Source organism: Lissotriton vulgaris, unplaced genomic scaffold (genome assembly GCF_964263255.1).
Source record: "Lissotriton vulgaris unplaced genomic scaffold, aLisVul1.2 SCAFFOLD_1368, whole genome shotgun sequence".
Classification (NCBI taxonomy): domain Eukaryota; kingdom Metazoa; phylum Chordata; class Amphibia; order Caudata; family Salamandridae; genus Lissotriton; species Lissotriton vulgaris.
This window is the reverse complement of record NW_028255661.1, coordinates 447,540-470,143: the sequence shown is the minus strand read 5'-3', so window position 1 is coordinate 470,143 and position 22,604 is coordinate 447,540. Positions and strand designations below refer to the sequence as shown.

The 22,604-nt window shown below is 43.8% G+C and overlaps 1 protein-coding gene across 1 annotated transcript in view; it reads left to right on the top strand.

Annotated features, from left to right (window-relative positions):
* The window catches only part of TTLL10 (tubulin tyrosine ligase like 10), a 172,908-nt gene extending 152,155 nt beyond the window's left edge, over positions 1–20,753 (top strand). Inside the window, exons 10-11 of the mRNA XM_086952019.1 lie at positions 10,816–10,909; positions 18,623–20,753. Coding sequence (XP_086808145.1) covers positions 10,816–10,909; positions 18,623–19,392 — 864 coding nt within the window. The 3' untranslated portion in view covers positions 19,393–20,753. The remainder of the gene's footprint in view (positions 1–10,815; positions 10,910–18,622) is intronic.
* Positions 20,754–22,604: the final 1,851 nt, after the last annotated feature.

Below are 22,604 nucleotides of genomic sequence, written 5' to 3'. Positions count from 1 at the left end.
CAATCAGTCGATTGGCAAGCAGCTTGGCAAGAACCTTAGGCTCAACATTCAGGAGAGAGATGGGACGATAGGATCGACACATGTCTCTCGGCTTCCCTTCCTTGTGGATGACCACAATGGTGGCCAGCCTCTGGTCAAGGGGAAGAATGCCGGCGTCGCGCGCTTCCAAAAACATAGTACGCAAAAACGGGGAAACCACGTCAGGTCGTATCTTATATAGTTCGACCGGGATGCCGTTGGGACCAGATGCCTTACCAGACCGCAACGAGCGGATCGCGAGTGCGATCTCGTCGGTAGATATGTCTCTATCCAGGTCGTCGCGGTCCTCGTCAGAGAGACAGGGAAGGTCAACCGTCGTGAGAAGCGCTGTCGAGTCACCCTCGGAGTAATCTGAAGTAGAGTTGTAGACACCCTGGAAATAGTCAGCAAAAGACTCGGCAATGGCACTGGGGTAGGTGACAGCAACCCCGTCGTCTCCCAGAATCTCGGGTACGACTCGGCTAGCCATCTCCCTCCTGTCCAACCAGGCCAGCAGCTTCCCAGCCTTGTCCCCAACATCATAAATACGACCCTGTTGTTGCTTAGCCAAGGTCAGGGTGGCATTCGTGGCAAGATCTCGGTATTCCGACTGTTTGAGGGAAAGCACGTGCAGGAGAGCGGGGTCAGGTTCGGGCCCCAGCTGGGAATCCAGACTCAGAACCTCCTCCTCAATGAGTAGCAGGTCTGCATCTCTGATTCTACGGGCCTCAGCTATCAAAGCGAAGGCCTCGCCCCTCAAAACAGTCTTAAATGCCTCCCACAAGGTCCCGGCCGACCTAACCGAGCCCTCATTTTCAGAGAAATAAAGGTCGATGGCCTTGGCCAGGAGAACGCGAGTTTTAGGATTTCTGAAATACCACGGATTAACCGCCGCTGGTCGATCCGACAAGATGACGTCAAAATCGAAAGAGACCCATAGCGGAGAATGGTCGGAAATGCCCCGCGCCAGAAACCGGGCCTCAGACACAGCAGGCGCGTGTGCAGCTAAGGTGAGAACGTAGTCTATACGAGAAAGACTACCATGTGCACCGGAAAGGAAGGAGAAATGGCAAAGCGTGGGGTGCAAAAGCCGCCAACTATCCACTAAGCCCATGGACTCTAGGAACGAAGGCAACCACAGTTGGGAACTATGAAGATCTCTAGGCGGATGTCAGTCCAAGGAGCCAGAGCAGACTGAGTTGAAGTCACCCCCCACAATCAGCAAGCCAGCAGGCAGAGTTAAAATGGCGCCACCAAGGTCTCGGAAAGTACTGGCCTGTAGGCCTGGGGGGACGTAAACCGAAAGTAGAGTGAGGGCACGCCCTTCCCATCTCCCTGCCACTGCAGCGTAGCGCCCTCTATCATCAATCATGGTGACGTCAATCTCAAACGGAAGGGACGTACGTACAAGAACACCCGCCCCCCCGAGAGCCCGAGGAGAACCCCGAGTGGGCCACCATTTTGTAACCTTTGCGATTGAGCGCTTTGCATGAGTTACCAAACAAGTGCGTTTCCTGTAGAAGGACGACGTCAGGCATGTGGCGCTTAAGCAGCTGAAGCACAACCCCTCTCTTGATACGGTCACCCAGCCCATTAACATTCCAACTGATTACTTTTAATTTCCTACCCCCCATCATCGTGTCGTCCGCCCCACCCCGCCCCAACAACCCATAGCAGCCAGAGAAAAGCAACAATATACACAACCCATTGCCTAAGAGAAAGAAGGAAGAAAGAATTAACAAACGAAGTAACTTGCCCACGCCCACCCACCACCCTGCACCCCTGCATCAGACTAAAGAGCCCCCCCAACCAGCAGTGTGCCTGTCGCCCCATTAACTAGTCTACAAAAAGCCCCAAAAGGAGTGAGGAATCTCCACGGACACCTCCCGCCACCCTCCCTGAAACAATAGGAGATCTTCAAAGCCAATTCAATAAAGTAACGATAGTCACATATTGCAGGACCACCAACCGCCAAAGTTCTAGTAGTAGAGCCAAGTCTCAGTGATCAGAACCACCAGTCGCGCCCCCACTGTGTTTGTCGTGGTCTTCCCTGCGTTGCGGCAAAGTGTCCAGCCAGTCGCTAACGTTGTCCGGGACGTCAAAGAACAGGGCATGACCATCATGTTCAATCCGAAGCTTAGCAGGGAACATCATCGAGTATTTTAGGCCCAAGTCCCTCAATCGCCGCTTCACTCCCGCATAGCTCTGGCGCTGCCGCTGAACCGCCCTGGTAAAATCCGGATATAAATGTACCTCAGAGTTCAGAAACTTGAGCGGTCCATGCCTTCTAGACGCTTGCAAGATAGCGTCACGGTCTCTGAAGTTGAGGAGCCTAGCAATGATGGGTCTTGGCGCCACCCCCGACTTCGGCGGGCCGCCCGGTACCCGGTGAGCGCGCTCCACCGAGAAGAAATTACTCAGCCCGGAGGGAGCTAAATGGTTCTGTATCAGGTCCTCAACAAATAGGTCCGCCGCCACTTCCTCCGAGCCTTCCGGGACACCAATGATTCGGACATTCTGCCGCCTGGCACGTCCCTCAAAATCCTCCAGTCTCCTGGAGAAATGTTCAGAAGTTAACCGCAAAGTCCGGACCTCCGTCTGCAGGTCCGAGACGTCAGTGGTGAGGCTAGAGGTTTTGATGTCCAGTGATTTCACACGGTCATTAGTTTTACCCAGGTCGGCCCTGATAAGGGTGAGATCCACTGCCAAAGTGTCCACCTTGTGAGTTAAGACTTCGTGCTGCTTCTGCAATTCGGACCTTATGCCAGCGATGGCACCCATAATGTCGCTGAGGGTGGGCTCGGACCCATCGGGCGATCCCGACAAAGGAAGGTCTTTAGTGGAGGCACCCGCAGCAGGTGAAGTGCGTGGCTGAACATATCGCTCAATTCTGTTCAGTTGTGTTTGAGATTTGCCGCGGACGCCTTTGTTCGACGTCCTGTCGGGTTCTCCTTTGCCCGCCATGTTGGGTCCAACGAGAACAAAGGGGCACACCACCCGAGTCCAATCCAAGTATACCAAGAGCAGCAGATGAAGCCAGATGTCAAGGCTAGGCCAATGATAGCAAACACCGCAGTCACAGGCACTCCGCCCTTAGTGATCACCACCAAGCACTACGCATTCCAGTCGTGCGGAGTGGCGGAGATCAGGGAGACAATGGCGCATCACTGGCACGGAGTCCCACTCGACGTAACTCAGCGTAGGAACCACCGATTCAGAGGCGGAAAGTGGCTCCCGCGTCAGTGACTCGTCAGCAAGCAGAATCCACCGAAGTGGAACAGGATTTCGTTCAGGATTATTGCGGAGGGTCGGAGGGTCCGCGGAGCTCCGAGCTTACGCGGCCATCTTGGTTGCCCGCGAAGCTCCTCCTCCCATAGCTCACGATTTTGATGTTAAATGGAGCCACCACATCCTCCAAGGGGGCCATGTACACATTGAATAATGTGGGGCTCAGGGAGGAGCCCTGGGGCACTCCACAATGGAGGTGGGTGGATGCCGATCGTGCGCCCCCTTCCCAGACCTGAAAGGTCCGTTCGCTGAGGAATGACCTGAGCCATTTCAGCGCTGTCCCCCTCACTCCGGCATCTGACAGTCGTTGAAGTAACACTCGATGGTTAACAGTGTCGAACGCTGCACTAAAGTCCAGGAGGATCACTGCCACTGATCCCCCTGAATCCAAAATGCAACGTGCCTCTTCCGCGACTGCCAGCAAGGCGGTGTCAGTGCCTTGACCCGGGCAGAAGCCTGTTTGGGAACTTCTCAGCACACCGTTGGACTCAAGGAAGTTGGATAGCTGGAAATTAACCAATTTTTCCGTGATTTTACTGAGTCCCGGAAGTAGCGAGATGGGCCTGTAGTTCGCCATGTCAAGGGGGTCTAGGCTCGTTTTTTTAGGAGGGCTTTTACTATTGCACCCTTCCAATTGGGTGGGACCACACCGGCACCTAACGAGGCATTGATTACCTCAGTGATAGGTACCACAATGGAAGGGGCAACCAGTTTGAGAATCCTCATGGGGAATACATCCCGGTGAGAGCCACTCTTAATAGACACTAAGACTTTAAGAGCTTCGTCCTCAGTGACTGGTCCAAAAGACTCCAAGGTCTTCAGGGGTCTTCCCTCATCCTCGAAGGGCTCAGCTCTTATGTTAATTTGGGGCAGGGTAATCAATAATTTTTCAATTTTAGTGTGGAAGTACTCTGCTAGATCATTGCATTTTTCTTCCAGATTATCCGTGGAGGCAGGTGGTGTGGGGACCCTCAAGAGCTCCTTGACCACTAGAAATGTTTCTCTGGAGGAGTTGGAGGCATTGCTGATTCTCTCCTCCAAGAATTGGGTTTTGGCGCACCGAATGGTGAGCTTGTAATTCCTTATCGCCACTCGGTATTCGGTCTTACAAGCTACTTCCCAGTTCTTCCTCCAGGCACGTTCTAGTTTTTTACAAGCCCTCCGCATAGCCCTCAGCTCTGGCGTGTACCACGGAGCGGAGCACGATCTTTTCTCCCTCATTCCTGCCGATCTTAAAGGGAGAACGGAGTCGAGTGTTTTAGACATCCATTTGCAGAAATCTGCTTCCGCTAGTACTGGGTCCTTCGCTAGTGAAGGGCGTGAGGCCTCCAGACTGCGTGACAGATTTTCCACAGTCAGCCTGGCCCAGGGTCTTTCAGGTGCACAGACACTAATGGAAGGGGTACTCTCCGGCTCGGTTTGCCAGGCAAAGGGGATCATAAAATGGTCCGTCCATGGAAGAGGGATCGGGGAGGCTGCTTTCATAGTGGTAATGTTAGTAAAAATAGGATCCAGTAGGTGACCCTTATTATGGGTAGCCTCCAGGTTTATAAGGTTAACCTCACAGGTTTTCAAGTCACATTGAAGGGCTGTCGCCGACCGGTCTTCCTGGTCGTCGAAATGAAGATTAAAGTCTCCCAAAGTAATGAAGTTTGTCGCAGAAGTGGCAAGAACCATTACCGTCTCCATAAAGTTACCATTACTTCCTGGGGGACGATAGACTAATAACCCAGACATCGCCACAGTAGGTGAGATTTGGAAGGAAAACTTACAGCTCTCACAATCCTCCACCTCACCTTTTTTGGCTCTGCATACCAACGAGTTCTTATACAGAATAGCAACACCTCCCCCTCGACCCATCGGTCGGTCCTGGGTATGGATTAGGAAACCAGGAGGAAGGGCGTTCACTATATCCGCTTCTGAGCCTTGCATGAGCCATGTTTCTGTTAAAAACAGAATGTCTAACTCGTGTTCCTGAATAAGGAGGCTAACTTCAAATGAATGTCTCGGAAGAGATCTACAACACACAAGTGGGTTTGGAGAAAGTCCCACTCAAGTAAGACTATGCAACTCAGTTTGAGTGGAACTTTCTCCAAACCCACTGTGGCTGTAATGTCGTAAGCAGTTACCGCGTGTCAGCGACTCACTGGAGGAATACTTCTGATACTACACGGACCATCAACCTCAGCGAGGCTCAGCGAGAGCCGACGCCCTCTGGGGAAGGTGAAAATAATAAAAAAAGAACGCTGATATTGCACACTGGTAATGGACTCTAGTGCCTCTGAGGAAGTGCTTTGTTAGCATGAAACGCGTCAGGCAGTTATGATTTATTGACAGCTGTTCACCGAATTTGCTGCACTACATGAATAAAAACAGTATCTGTACCTACCTGCGGCTGTGCCTATCTTGAATGGGAAAAACGTTGATGTGAAATATATATATATGAATATGTTGATTACTTCCTGCAGAGCTTTGTCAAAAAACTGCCAACATACATTAAGGACACCTGTGATTTTTTGACCAAATTACAAAAAGTGAAATGGGCGGAGGACTTTCTATTTATAGCATTGGATATCGAATTGCTATACACTAGCATCCAACATAAAGATGGTCTGAGAGCTGTGAAAGGATTTCCGGAAACCAGATCAGCGGAATGTTACAATCATAATAAGTTACTGATGGAATTGATTAACTGGTGTTTGAACAACAACTTCTTTGTCTTTAATAATGACATGTATGTGCAAAAGAGGGGCGTTGCTATGGGGGCCTGCTTCTCTCTCAGCTATGCGTGTCTTCACGAAGGCTGGTGGGAGGATCAGGTCCTCAAACGCACACACACCGCAGAATATGAGAACCATGTACAGCACTGGTTCCGGTTTATCGACAATATTTTTATTATCTGGAAAGGAAATGTCAAAAGTGCTCTAGATTTTATTGATAAAATCAACAAAAACACAGTAAATCTTAAGTTTACCTCCCAGATAAACGATGAAAGCATAGAATTCTTGGATGTCAGGGTGTTGACGAAAGAGGGACAAATTGTAACTACATTACACAGAAAAAGCACTGCTGGTAATGCGACTCTGCATGCCAGCAGGGCTCATCCCAAAAACCTAATATATAGTATTCCTTACGGTGAATTACTTAGACTTAAAAGAATCTGTACTAACAAAGAGGACTTTACTACATGTTGTGAGGAGGCCTTGGAGAGATTTAGAAAGAGGGGATATGAGGAAAGGAAATTGCAGGAAGCAGTCAAAAAAGTGAATAAAAAATCAAGAGAATCCCTTCTTAATACACCTACAGAAGAAAAGATAGATGTAGAGGATGAGGTACCCGGCTTATCACCTCATACAAAAGACAAGAAAGGAAGATCAGGTCAATTATGAGGCATAACTGGCCGATAATATTGAGAGATGGTGGATTAGCCCATAGACTTCCTGACCAACCGACCCTCACTTTCAGAAAAGGGCCATCTATGCGCATGCAGTTTGTGAGAAACAGCCCAGAATTAAAGACCCCAAGCAGTTGGTTGACAAACATACAAGGATTTTTTCAATGCACCTCATGCCGGGCGTGCAAATTTGGGGTTAACACATCTGAATACACCACCCTGTTTAGTCCCACTGCCATTAAGATAAAGGGGAACTTCGGCTGTAGAACAGAATATGCTGTGTATGTTCTGACATGCACCTGTGGCTTAAGATATGTGGGAAGTACAAAGCTACAGGTGCATGTCAGAATCTTACAACATCTGCGTGCCATAGTTAATAATGACCCGATGTAGCCAGTGGCGAGGCACTTTAAGGCAGTGCATAATAACAATCTCAACTGTCTGAGGTACTTTGTCATCAAAGCTGTACCAAAATTGCGGAGAGGTGGAGATAGAGAGAAAAAGTTACGCAAACTTGAATCCACCACCATTTTTGAACTCAACAGCAAAATACCAAATGGCCTAAATAACACGGAGGATCTCCACTATTTTTTATAAAAATGAATCAAACACTCTTTTTGGTAATTCATGAGATATTCGAACTAAGCTTCCTAACCTACAGATAATTATTACCTTGCTGAAAATGACTTTTTATGTATTCATACAGACTACAAGCTGATCAACACACTTCCTTGCACTTTAGCAATTTATTTATTTATTTTTATCACGTATGCACTAGATTTTTATATTAGTTTTAACAATATAAAATAACGTATTTTAGGTATCACTTGCACTTTCTGTTTAGGATAACACTATATCATCATAGAATTTTCAAGTCAGGCATGATTGAAATTTTAATAGTCTAACTATTAATAGGGTCCAAGACAACTTGTCCTTAAATAGAGTAGAATAAAAGTCATGACAAACTAATCATTACTTTATGATAACAGTGCTAATTTGCACAGTTAAAAAACATTGGGCCATATGTATCATCAAACTATTTTGCATTTCCTAAATAGCGAATTTTAAGGAATCGCTATTTAGGAAATGCAAAATGGTATGTATGAACGAAATTGCTTTTTATTTGCGATTCCTTAAGCTTCCTTATTTGCGAATCCGCATTTTGCGAATTCGCAATTAAGGAATAATTTCCAATGCATTCCTATGGGCCAGGAGGCCCATAGGAATGAATGCAAAATAATTCTCAAATTGCGAATTCGCAATTTGCTAATCGCAATTTGAGAATTATTGCAAGGGTGCAGGGGTGTCTCAAAGACACCCTGCTGCACCCCTGAAAAGAACATGTGTGTGCATATGGCGCACATACATGCCCTATGAGCATGTGTGTGCATCAGATGCGACCTTTAAAAATGCCAATTTGTGCATTTCTGGAAGAATTCGCAAGTTACCATCAACTGAAAGTTGGTGGTAATTTGCGAATTCTTAAACAAAATTTGCAAGTTAAAATTGCTACATACATAGCATTTAAGGAATCGCAAATTTGCGATTCCCTAAATGCGATGGAAAAATCAGGAATCGCACAAGTTTGCAATTCCTTATTTTGGGAATGTTTCATACATTCCAAAACATGCAAAACGGCCGTTTGCGAGTCGCAAAGGCCGAAATTTTGTGAATTTCGGCCTTTGCGATTTAAAAACGGTTTGATACATATGGCCCATTATTACTATGTTTTTAAATCTATATTTATACATGGTTTTAACTTTGGAATTATATCCTTAGTTTGTGATAAACAGTATATAATATATGTTATTTTATATAGATTATATATCTTTTTTATGTACACATACATTTATTTATTTATTATATATGTGAATATTTATTACTGCATTGTTATTTATTCTAAAATCAAGTATTATACTGTGATTTCGATAATAATGTTATATTAAACAAAGGACCCAAATTAGAAAACAGACTAAAAGAACAGAATGTGCCATCATGATGAATAGTATGTTTTTGATGTTCATTAACCACATCGATGCTAAAGCAATTCCTCTGCTGTGCTGAAGGGTCTTCATATCCATTATACATGACGAGCTCAGCTCGTCATTAGTGCAGCTCCACTGTGCCTCATGACGAGCTCGTCATTAGCGTCGATGGGGTTAATCACGTGATGTTGAAATGCAAACTTAAAAATGGCGAATGGATTGTTCAATGTCAGTGCGATCAAGCACTGTAGAAGTCTGAAACGCGTCACTGAGGGGAAATAAAAACATCTGAGCCATACCTTACCGTGGTCCGTGTCTCTCTTGCCCTCTGCGGGGATAGCAGGAGAGTCGTTTGGTGGTGATATATATATATATATATATTTTTTTTTGTTTTTGTTTAAAGCTTTATAGTAGCAAGGCGTTTTAGTGCAAACTAAGTGGAATTAGGCTCTTCCACCAATTCTTATTAAAGGCCTTTTTTAGTCTTCTATTTCTTTGATACAGCTAACATCCAGATTCATCATTGCTCAAGGAATAGCACCACCCTATTTAGGTCAGGCCTACTGTCATTAATGTTTCCTTTCTGGAACTGCCTTGTGATACATGCTGGTTCCGGGAAGGAAAATGTGAAAATGTCCATAACACTCCATAGAAGATTCCCTGCAAATCAGGGACATATGTCTTTTGCTTTTCATGAACTAATCTCCACCTTGGGGGTTTGTTACTGAAAATCAAAAGAAAATGCTGAGCGGGCTGAATAAGCATGGTGATGCGCTCACCATTCAAGTCTGATGAAAGTGCATTAGCTGTATTGTGTGGTTAGAGTGACAGAGGCTAGGCCCTTCACTTACCTGGTGGCTACTTGCCGAATTTGAAGATTGAATTATCACGTGCCACTTGTTACACTTCAGAAGAGTATAGTATAACAATAGCAAAGGGCTAGAGAAATTATGGAGGGCAATTCAACTAAGGGGCCCATTAGGATGGCGGGCGGACTTTGTCCGCCCGCCATCACGTCGGAAAAAGGGACTGCCCGCCGATGGTGGCATTAGGATGCCCCCGCCACAGTGGAGGGCGCATCCGCATTCCTACCATTGTGGCGGGCGGTGCACTCGAATGTGTCTCTTTACCCCGCAGTCTTTCTCCCCGCAGGAAATCACAACGCGGTCGCTACCACGACCGCGTTGTGATTCCGCATGCCATTACTCCGCAAGTCAGAACAATGACTGGATGTTGGAATTTACTATTCCTTCACCGGTCATTGCGGACACTAGGGAAGGTGTTGGATTTTAAATCCAACATCTTTCCACCCGACTCCGCAAGTCATTGTTCCGACTTGCGGAGTAATGGTATGCGGATCACAACGCGGTCGTGGTAATGACCGCATTGAGATTCCATGCTGGGAGATAGTTTTGGGGTAAACGTTGTTTACCGGTGTACTCAGCAGCACCCGCCACAATGGCAGGAAGGCATGCTGTGCACTTCCATGCACAACATGGCAGGCACCGCTCTGTGCCTGCCATGTTGTCCATGGAACTGCTGGGGGGTTCACCCTCCCCCCGGAGTCCTTGGGGGCCCGCAACGGGCCGTCCAAGCAAACTCTGCATGCCTTTCTGTGGTGGCATTGCTAAATGACAATCCTAATATGGCTGGCGTTGTCTGATAGACACCGCCACCATATAAACCGTTTTCCGCCCCGGTCGCACAGCAACCCGGGCGGAAAAGCGGCAAACGGCCTTTCCATCCGCCGCGTACCCCCCAGCCATACTAATATGGCGGGGGGTCATTCCGGGCACGGATGGTGGGCGGATTGCCCCCGCCAGGCCGGCGGTAGCCAATGCCGGCCTGGCGGGGGCGATCCTCCCGCCATTCTCATTGGCCCCTAAGTTTTATTTCTTTTTCAAACAAAAATGCTTTTCTCATGTTTTATTGTAGGCTAAAATGTCATTCACATAACATAACGACCTATCAATTTTTACCCACACCCAAATAATATACAAAACACTTATTACTTCATCTGAATGTTGTTATTTAATGGATTGTTCCAAGTATATTAAAGCAAATGTCTAACTTTTCTCCTGATCAGTAACATTTGATGAGCTGATATCCTGAAGTTTTTCCCTTTCACAGGTTTGGTTTTTGGAAATGAATTGCAATCCTGCCCTTCATACTAACTGCGAGGTACTGAAAGATGTCATCCCTGATGTGGTTAATGAGACACTTGGTACGTACCTGGGAAGGTTGATGAGAAAGTAAGATGTGTACAACTGTACTAATGTATCCACTGAAGATGTGATCACCTGGAGATAAGCTTGTCAAATGTGAATGCAATTTGCTTTCTACCATTCTTGTTGGCTATGGGGCATATTCATTTACTACCAGCCTAAGAACGATACCCATGTTGCATGCAAAGAGCAGACGTTTACATGCACAGAACAATGTATGCCACGGTCACGTAAAAAGCTGGGCGCACAAACTTCGGCATGCAAAGATATTTTGGGATACTTTTAGATCTGATGATACAAGAAATTTATGTACTGTTTTCCCTCCTCTTCCACTCATCCTGAAAGTTCTCAGCATGGGCAAGAGAGAACCATGCTGGCCGATCCTGATTGCCCCTGGTTGTACTACCCGGTAAACAGAGTAAACAGCATGACTAATGATATCCTCAGTGTCTCTGTGTGGTAGAGTTTCTGCCATTACGGTCAGTGGCATCTGCAGGCAGCATTACAGTTGGTGCCAGAAGTGGAGTTCATTGCTTCCCTAGGTCTGTAGGATGACTACTTTCATGTACCTATTCACCCTAAACATCACAAAGTTCTCAGATTCTTAGGTAACCGGGCACCAATATAATTTCAAAGTTCTTCCTTTTGTTCTCAAGCCAGCACCACAACTATTCACAAAGGGAATGGCACCAGAGGCATCCTTCTTACTTTGTGAAGAATATCAAATCTTTCAAGATTTGGTTCACAAATCTTCAAACCTCTCAGAAGTTTTACTATTTGCTCTGTGGAAAACTCATGATTTCCTTTGAGGGAAAATGGATAGGCTGTACCATAGACCCAGCATCTCTAAACGTTTTGGCATTGCTCCTGAACAAGGGCTGGACTGGTGTAGCAGGCACCGGGCTTTTTTCCGGTGGGCCGCCAGGTTAGGGACCGGTTTGGGCACCTGGGGGGCTGTTTTTGTTACCGGGGCCAGCAATATCGGCCCCCTGTAACACAATCAGCCGAAACCGACCCTTGCAAACAGCTCGGCTTCACCCCCCTCACCCCAGGGGGTAGAGGCGGTCAGTTTGCCAGGGCCGTTTTCGGTTCCCAGTCCGGCCCGACCTGAACACCTGAAGTTTGCACACTTAGGGCCAGATGTAGGTAATCCAGATTTACCGATTCTAAAATACCGAATTTTACCGATTCAGTATTTTAGAATCAGTAAATGGGATATAGGTTTTCATTTGGTAAGTATTACCAAATCGGTATGATTCGGTAAATACCGAATCGGTATTTACCGGTTCGGTAATTCCCATTCATTCCTCTGGGCCTGGAGGCCATAGGAATGAATGTGAATTACTGAATCGTTAATACCGATTCGGTAAAAGGGGGAACACATTGAAGGGTGGCACGGTGTCGCTTTGACACCCTGTTGCACCCCTCAATAGTGTATGGGTGCACATGTGGCACACATACATGCCCTAAAGGCATGTATGTCTGCCACATGGCATCGAATAATTAGCAAAAAATAGCTTCTTTTGGGGTTTTTGATATTTACCACCAACTTGTAGTTGGTGGTAAATAACGAATCCTAAAATTGGAAAAACACTAATTTGAGTGCTCCCTACATTAAGGATTCAGTAATTTACTGAATCGGTATTTAAGAATTTGGTAATTTACCGATTCCTTAAATTACCGATTCGGTAAATTACCGAACCCTAACATTAGGCCCCTACATCTGAAAAGCCTAATACCGGTCGGTAGCGGCCGAAATTCGGTAATATCGGCCATTACCAACCGGTATAGGGCGACCTACATCTGGCCCTTAGTCACTCTGGGGGACTGCTGATACATTCTAACCTAAGACACTGCCTCTTCTATGTTAAAAACTTTTCAAGCCAAGTGGCAGTGTTTCTGTGTCTGGTGTCAGGAATCTGGCCTGCATCCAATGTTCGTGTATCTGCTTCACATTCAACCTTACTACTTGAATCCAGCTCAACCAGGCCTTAAACATACCTCCATTAGCCGACACTGGCATCTATCTTGAGGCTGAAGAGATCACTCAACACTTCATCTTCTTTATCAACAAGGATAATTAAAGAATTTCCCAGGGTTTTTAAAGGGCTATTTCACCAGTTACGATTTGCCCATCGCAGTGGGATCTGAGCATACTCCTTGGCCTGTTAATGAAAGATCCATTCAAACCTATGCATAAGGCGGACATTAAGTTTATGTCATAGAAAACAGCTCTACTGTTAGCCCTAACCCTTGCTAGATGAGTCAGTGAGAACCAGGTGTTTACTATCAAGACTCCTTTCCTACTTACCTCCATATAAATAAGCTAGTTATGCTCAAAGCATTTTTTCAAAATCCCACCTGAGCGCAGAGATGGTGGTGCACTCTAAGTGGGTCATTAGGATGTCTGGTGGATAGCCCTCTACGACCTAGGACCCGAATGCCTCAACACGCGACTGTCCTTCTACACTCCCACCCGCCAACTACGATCGTCAAATCAAGCCCTCGCCGCAATTCCGCGCATCCATAGATCCACCATGGGGGGAAGATCCTTCTCCTACTTAGCGGCCAAAACCTGGAATTCTCTCCCCACCCACCTCCGCCTTGTACAGAACCACCTCTCCTTCAGAAAGCAGCTAAAAACTTGGATATTCGATAAGTAATAAACCCCCCTCCCCCAAGCGCCTTGAGACCCTCTGGGTGAGTAATGCGCTATACAAATCTCTGAACTTGAACTTGAACTTCATTCAGGAGTTCCGCTATCGGACATATGCATGGCAGCTATATGGAAAAGTTGCCAGACTATTGCAAGACTTTACTGTCTAGAGACTGATAGTTGTGGGACAAAATATTGTGAATAATAATATTGACTGACATGAATATTATGTAAAAAATATTGCTTACCAAAATATTGCATTTAAAATGTAACTACCAAAAATGTTGTGTCAAAAATATCATGGCACAGACTATCATCCAAAAAAGGGTAGGAATATTGTTTAATAAATGTAGATTTGAATGCAATTTATTTAAAATAGTAAGGGTCAGATGTACAAGGCATTTTACTGCCCGCAAACGGCCCATCGTGCCTTTGCGGCAGATGAAATACATTTTGCCATGTACAAAAGGCAATACGTGACTGGGCAACTTGTTACCGAATCGCATTTTACTTCTGCAATTTGGTATTAAGGAGGGGCATGTTTAGAGCTTTGCTTCCTGATACCGAATAACATAGGTATGTATGAATGTTTTGCAACCGGAATGCTGTTGCAAAACATTCATAATTTACCAACTCTATAGAGGAGGTGGTAACCCATTCACAAATGGTAAGAGGTCCTCAAGGGACCCCTTCTCCTTTGTAAATGTGGGTGAAAAAGTTTTTAAGAGTAGGCAGTGGTCATTTTTATTTTTATAATGCAGCTCATTTTCCTTTTAGGAAAACGGGCTGCACAAAGAAAATGTTGCTTTATTTTAAAAGCAATCACAGACATGGTGGTCTGCTGACCCCCAGCAGGCCACCATCCGTGGGATTGTAGCTATTTCCAATGTGTCGCAATTTGTCGCAACGATTAGGATTTGACAATGCCAAAATCCTCCTTAGGAGGGAAACCTTTTGGATTCGCAGATTGCACACTTTGGCCCCTGACGGGCTAAATGATAAACTGGAAATTATATGCTTCTTGTAAACATAAATTTGGACATTAGTACATGTAGCTGAGTTCTCAAGGGGTACATTAACACAGTGCTACTTATAATAGGTTGCAAAAACACACATAGCCCACCACAAATTGTAACTCTGACCGTATATATTTTGAATGTTTTTTGATTTTCAAATTAAGGATTTGTGTTAACATGATACTTTGTTGTTCATCGTATGCAACAATATTGGTCATCAACAAAGGAAAGTGTTTCTTTATCTTTCTTTCTTCATCTAAACTAACGCCTATAACTTTCACTTACACACCAATAAAAAGGCTAATGCATATTATAAACAGAAACAACATTCTCACCTCGTTCGAATATACATTTAGTTACTCAGGATATTTTCCCATTCAACAATGGCCGCCATTAGTCCGCTAATTAGTCCTTCTTCAATGTCGAGTCCAACGAACAAATATAGAGAAAGGACTCCTTACATGATTCCGCCATCGGTACAAACATCGAGCAAGGACGCCGCTACAAAGCCGGTTCACTTTTTCTCCCGGTAAGCCGATTTTTGTAAAGCCTTAATACGCGAAGGTTGCCAATTAAGTTAACCGTATACTAAAATTCGGCATTTGTCTATTTTGTTTTCTCCTGCATGGGAGTAACGTCGTTTTCAAGCGAGACTATAACAGTATAAACTCGAGGCTCGCAGGTAAACTTTTTTCTTAACAGACTTCGGTAATCGCACAGTAAACTAAATTGTTCACATTAGGTTTTAAGCAATATTCGTCTATTTATCTCAATAGATTCCATAATTCTGCGGCTAATCCCACAAGACCTGCAGGTGAGCTTCGTGCTTTAGTCCATCTAAAATCAAAACTAATAGACATAATAAAGACAGTACTTGACATGTATTTTCAATTATTTACAGATAGGTTTCTTTCAACCTGGAATCAAGGTAATTCATTTAAGTACTATTCAATGCATAGTGCTTTCTTACACATGAATCATGTTATTGATTCTTCTGTTAATTTCTTCAGATTCACCTAAACTTCACAGCATACACAACCACGCAACAACCAGTTATTTTGGTAAGAGATTCACGTAATACCTTAGACTACATAATACATATCTCCTAAAGCATCTAGATTAATCGAGTTTCCTTTTTCTTCTCTTCTTTCTTTTCCATAGACCCCTGACGAAGGGGTGTAAACCCCGAAATGCATTGGGTTGTACATATAATTGTGTTGTGCATTTATTGTTTCGAGAAATGTGTATGAGTAATTAACAATGATTGTTTATCGTTCATGTATAATTTAAATTGATGAAAATGATTTTGATTCACTAAACTCGTGATAAATCAAAGATAAAATATGTATTGAAAAATGGTCTCATTTGCAAAATTTATCATTCGTTGTGCGCACTAGAGTCCTGGTGATCTAGCGATCCCAGGCCATATTCATTGTTACATAGGAGTTCAGCAGGCACTAATCTAGCGCAGCACACATATCGAACAAATAATTGAATTTTGAGTAATAGAGTGCAATACCCCCAACCATTCATTCATGCAATTTGGGACCTGCCTCGTGAATATGGATGAGGCAGGTCCATTTGCGACCCATTGGGTATCTCAGGCATTGCTGCAGATACTGTTGTACATAGCTGTTTGAGATTTCCTTATTGCGAATCACAAACATTTGCAATTAGGAAATTGCAAACTGACTTTTTTGTACTTCTGGCCCTTAATTAGTTAAACAGATATAATGTAAAATAGTTTTAATAAGTTATTTACATTTGTATATGTATACATACACTAAACAATTTTTAAAATCATTTATATTAAAATATGAAGAGTTAAGTAGAGTTAAATTAACAAACATACATAATACTAACAAAAGTATGTAACCTAATTTAAATGTGAAAATGTTACTTTAAATTAAATATACAATTAATATGTATTTATGTATACACTTTTTATCAAACATACCTATATTTAAACAATTAAATATATATATATATTACTAGTAACAAAACATAAGTTAAAAAACAAGATATTATCAAAATAATAATTTATTAAAATAATGTCATAGATAGATAAAGCCTAATAACAAATATTTGTATCTAAAAATAATATAAACATTTAAAAAAATTAAATATGTAAAAATAAAAACAAATACAATTAAAGATATAAAACAAGTATTAATATACATCCGGTCTAACCAACATTGGTGAAAGTGTTGGTCATTGAAGAGGTTACTATTCCAACTCCAAATTTAGCAACAGTAGAGAAGGCATTGGACTTAGAAGGGGTTTGATTTACTATTCCCACTCCAGTTCAAGCCATAGTTAGTGAAATGTTGGACTTCAGAGATGTTATATTTACTATTCCCCCTCCAATGTATGCAGCAATAGGTAAAGTGTTGGACTTTGGAGGGGTTAGATTTACTATTCCCACTCCAGTGTATGCAACAGTCGGGAAACTGTTGACTTTGGAGGGGTTACAATTACTATTCCCACTCTAGTTTGAATAAAAGTAGTTAAAGTGTTGGTATTCGGACAGTGATTACTTTTACTATTCATACTCCAGTGTATGCAACAGTAGAGAAAGTGTTGGACTTCAGAGTAGCTAGATTACTGTTCCCACGTTAGCCGAGGCAACAGTAAGGAAAGTGCTGAGCTTCACAGAGGTTAGATTTACTATTCCTACTCCAGTTTGAGCTACAGTAGGGAAAGTGTTGGACTTTGGAGGTGTCAGATTTATTATTCCCACTGCAATCTATGCAACAGTAGGCAAAGTGTTGTACTTCTGAGGATTAGATTTACTGTTCCCACTTCAAATTAAACACCATTAGGGAAAGTGTTGGACTTCGAGGTTAGATGTACTATTCCACTCCAATCAATTTAATTTTAGCGAAAGGGTTGCATTTCAGATGGGGTAGATTACTTTTTCTGCTCCAGTTTAAGCACTCTGCAGCACACACAGGATCATAGCTTGGTCAGTGAGATTTGGGGTGGGGGGGTGAGTTTCAGATTTTCTAACAATCAGGCTGGCATATACATTTTCAATACATTATATAAGAAGCAGGGTGTGTGAGAGGGGCATAAGGGGCAGTGCAAAGGGAGAGGAATGCGGATTGGTAGCAGTATTCAGAGAGAAAACACAATATTTTGCAAACTAACCAATATTTTGAGGAATTTCAAAACAGAGAGGGAGAGAGTGTGTGTGTTTTTGTCTGTGTGTATGTAAACATCCCTGGTGAAAACCAATCCTGCCTGCAACAGAGGCTCCCTTGCACCATGGTGCAAGGGTGCCTATGTGCCGAAACGGTACCAGTGCAGGCAGAAAGGACCGGAATGCACCGTATTGCTTAAAGACAGTGCATTTCTGCCCTTTCGCTTTGGCATTGAACAGCACAGCAAGGTGCTTTGCTGTGCTGCCTACGCCGACATTCCATAAATGAGGCCATTAGTGTTTACATCCACGTTCCTGTGAGTTGTTCCGCATTTTCTCAAAAGCTACTTCAAAGGGTGGGGAGAGCTGAAAGGGGGGGTTGTAAAGGTAAAGAATTAATTTTAAAAACATTGCGTCGAGCCGGCTACCTGGCTGGCTGCCACCTCTCAGTCCGCTCGCCGCCAGGTCTCGCTCCTCGGAAGCAGGATCCAGGAAGCATTCAGGCTCCTGACTCGCCTAGCCAATCACCACACTGCAAACAGTGTTTGGGCCGGCCAAACAGTTATGCACACTTTAGAGTGGAGAAACCACTCCCCCTCCTGGCCCCTGCTCTAGCAGTCCAGCCCCACCCCAGGAAATAGAAAACTGAAATGATAATAATGCTAGTTATTTTCATTTTAGTTTTTCTTTAACAACAGCACGCATAGCAGTGGGGCGGCGCTCCTCCTCCTTAGCGGAGCACTTTGAACATTGGTGGAGGAGCCGCCACTGTTCAAACAAGCCAAAGACTTTGAAATACTGCTATACTTCTAATGAGACTGTCACTGCAGGATTTCTTGTGTATCAATGTCTCATTCCAGTCTTTTTATTTCACTTAAATATTATTTCTTTATTTTAGATTTAACCCTGGAAATTTTCCACAAATGCGTGAAAACACAACGAATCATGCCTCTTGAGAATCTGAGAAACTTTGTTCCACTCTACAACGGGGACCTCCACGAACTTAAAGTCACAAGTTCCAGAACTAGTTTGAGCCCCCTAAAGTTCCAAAGGATGACCCTGTCTGACAATGATGAGCTTGGGCAGCTGGCCCTAAAGACCCCGGAAAACACCCCGAAAAAGGCCTGGATCCCTCTGGAAAACCCCATTGGTAATGGAACCAGGAGCTCCTCCAACAAGTTCATCTACAGAACAGTCATGTCCCTTTCCCAAGGACACTTGTCTGAAATCATCAGTGCAGCTTCAGTTCCCCAGCCAGTAAAAGCCAAAGTAAAGCGTGATTCATCAATCGATAATTCTTGCAAAGACACCAAACCTGGGTTAGTGTTTGAGGACCATGAATTGAGTGTCAGTCCTAACCGCGGGAAAGGCAAAAATGCTTCCCTCAGTCCTCAGCGCAACCGAACTATAGACAACGCGTCACCGCCTCTGATGGGAAAGAGATACAACACCATGGCCAAGAGCAATGAGATGATCTATCCCCTCTGTCTTCAGATGAAAGCACCTAATACGAATCAGACCGCAGGACCATTGAACCTTGCAAATCCATGCAATATCAAAGAGCTGGCTCCAACGAAAATAACTGAGGATGTGCCGGCTACTAGCTGTCCTAAGGAAAACAGTGCGGCTGCCCATGAGATAGCACCCAAGTCCCAAAGTAGCGTGTAGGCAACACCTCCTGAGAGGTGTGCTTTCAATATGTGGTGTCATCGTATAAACCAAGCAAATTCCTTGAGCTGTGGTGCAATTGCACAATTTTATCAAAATGCCCCTTCATTTCACAGGGCTTACAAAAACTCCCATCCCAGCGTGATGTGTGTAGAAAAATGGTACAATTGTTAACACTTATAGTACACCTGCATGTTGTGCCCGAAGCCTTCACATGTCATCTTGCCAAACCCCAATCACGTTAGAAATGTTTGCTCATGAGAAAATCTTTCTTTCTTTCAAACCAAATCATGCATGCTCTCTAAAGCATTTGCTTTGATATCTGTGAAGAAATTGTTTTCTTCATGGTATTTCAACTAGGTGCTTACAACCCTCCATTGAACTTTGACCCTTATTTAGAATTTTGAGGATGGTATACTTTGTGAAAACATTGTGGATATACCATTCGCTGTATTACGCCAAATGTGCTTGTAATACGGAGGATGGGATATCAGCCACTTTTGTGATAGAGTATCTTGTCCACATCCAGTTGTACGTCTGTCCTCAAAAATGATTGCTTGTCCCCTTGTGTGAATGGTTATTGTCCAGACATTATCCAGGCATGAGGTATTGTCATATGTACGGTGGACATAAATTTGACATGTACCTCACTCTGCCACATCACCATCTGCCTCTAGAAATGCTGTATTTTCACAGGCTTCCTGGTCTCCTGCAACCCAGCCTGGGTTGCTAAAGTGCTGCATGCCTTTCCCCCATTTACCTTTCGCACCCCAATGTGTTGAAGGAAAGCACTGATGTAGTTTAGTTGAAACCCGCCGATTAATTACCTTATTTCAATCCTAAATATTGTACATCACGATCCTTACTCCACTCATAGTTTAATCAGCTTATATTCACACATCTAGATAAGACCCATGTCATGGTACTATTCATCATTACCTGATTCACTGCTCTGCCTTGAGGTGGCTTTCCTCAGATTGTGGTGTGGGTTGTGCAGACAGGTTCATAAAGTCACGGAAACCATTACCCAAATGTGTATAATAATACTCGTTCTTATAGTACAGTGAGAAGACTGACCTGTATCTTCATGCATAGCAGAAAGGGCCTAGTATTACCCAAATGAAGAGTAATTGTTTGCTTGGCTATGAATGTCTGCAGCGGCCACTCAACTAACAAATTGTTGTCCTATGTTTACCATTGGTTGTGGTTGCTTAGAAGTGCTTTAATATCCTTGATAGTTCCTTGAAGACTTTACTGAAAGAGCTGGCTCTGAACATAAAAGCCTAATCAGTTAGCTTCCCTCTTCCCATCTCAGAGATACTTCATTTATAAAAACACATTCTACAATTGTGTTATGCTAAGTTATGGCATGCGATTGTAATTTGTGTAATGCACATTTTGCCATTGGTATAACTTTGCACCACTCTCAACACTCAGTGCCTTTTCAACTGATTCTGAGGTTACGTCAGAGACTAGAGTCTGAATCAGCTTGGGATAATGTGTTATGGGGTCTTGTTTTTTCATATTCTCATTTAGGTTGTTAGATATTATTCTACCCGCTGTTGGCATTTGATTTTGGTCTTTGAGGGTTAGGGCTGGACTGTTCTGCTTGATGTTTATTAATCTTCTAGGTCTATCAACATGCAAATTGTCTCCTAGACTACACATTTGTTTATGGGGATTTTTAGAATGAATTGTTATTGAGCAGTTTGATAGCCAGCTATATAGCATATCTTTGACAAAAGTCTCGTCCTCCCATCCATTGGTTTGTCAGCTTCATTTAGAGGTGAGGAACCACTGTCTTTCAGATGGTGAATACTCCCCTGACACAAATGATCGCCCTTCCCATCTGTACAAGAGTATGACATCATAGGAACCACCCTATTTAGGGCAGCAACTCCACCATAATTTCTTACAGCTTTTCACTTCAAGACCTCCGTGTGTTCCATGATGGTCTGAGATGAGACTATTTCTAAAATGACTCCCATGCACTGGGAAATCTTTGGGTATGTCAGGGATATTTCCTGTTTTATTTCCAAAAATAAACCACCAATTTGTGGGATTTTGTTTTTAAAAAGAAAAAAAAACCTGACCAATTTGTCATGAACCTTGGCATGGCTGCCAATAGATAGAGTGAAGTTCTGCCAAAAATGCTCACACTGTGTCAGCAGAAGCAACTTTGCTGAAAATTCCTCTCCATATGGGCAAAGAACTGTAAACAAAATGGGCCAGGCACTGCTGGACTGACAGAGGTGGGCCTTAGCTGACCGAGCAACTTAAATGCCTTTCCCCCAAAATAATTAGGGTTTTAATCTGTGATGTATGTGTTATTGTGGTTGCAATGACAGCCAACTACATTGTATATGTCTGCTTTGTTGGACTTATGCGAGTTGATCGTTCTAATGTGCTCTGATGGAAGATAGAACATGTTTTTGTAGCCACATGATAGCTATATGGCATATTTGGAATGTGTTGCGTGTCTAGTATGTTCTGGTGGGATTTTTGTTTTTGTGAGGAGACCACTTCACTCCAGGTCATTAAGGTTACTGTTTTAAGTACGAAAATATTCACCAAAAAATCATTATCTTTAGGTTGTATAATCTAATTGTTCAAAATAAGCAAAACAAAAATACATTAATTTAGTATGTGAAAGTCAACTACTGGAGCCTGTGTCCGTAATGTCCTGGAGGAAGTAGGTCACCCTAGTTCTTTGTTTTGTAGTGGTTAGTGCTGCTGTAACCAAACCGATTGTATATATTGGGTGCATTAGATGGATGAAATAAGTTGTGTATGATAAGTTGCCTTGGTTACTGGTGTGCCCTGTGCGAAAAATGCAGACATTACTAGGGGTGGGCGGAATGTTTTGTCCCGCCTGCACCATTGGCAGATTTTGGTCACTTCAGATTACTCTTTAATGCAGAGTTGTGGGCAAATTACCCAAGACGGCACCTGGCGGAATTTGTTTCCCGCAAAGCTCCCAAAAATGCGAGCTGGCAAGCGGGATTCGGCGTCCCCTAGCGTGATTTTCTAACGCAGGCGGTCTCAAGCAGTCATGATCAGAGGGATGCCGTTCAAGTAGATTTGTTGTTGCTCCAATAAATTGTCTACTCGAGTCAGCAAAATCTATTCGAATGGCCGTGTGCTCTTGCACTACGCATGGTGCAGTTCGCGCTAATTTTCAGCACTTCTCGCACTATGTTGCAAATTTTTAT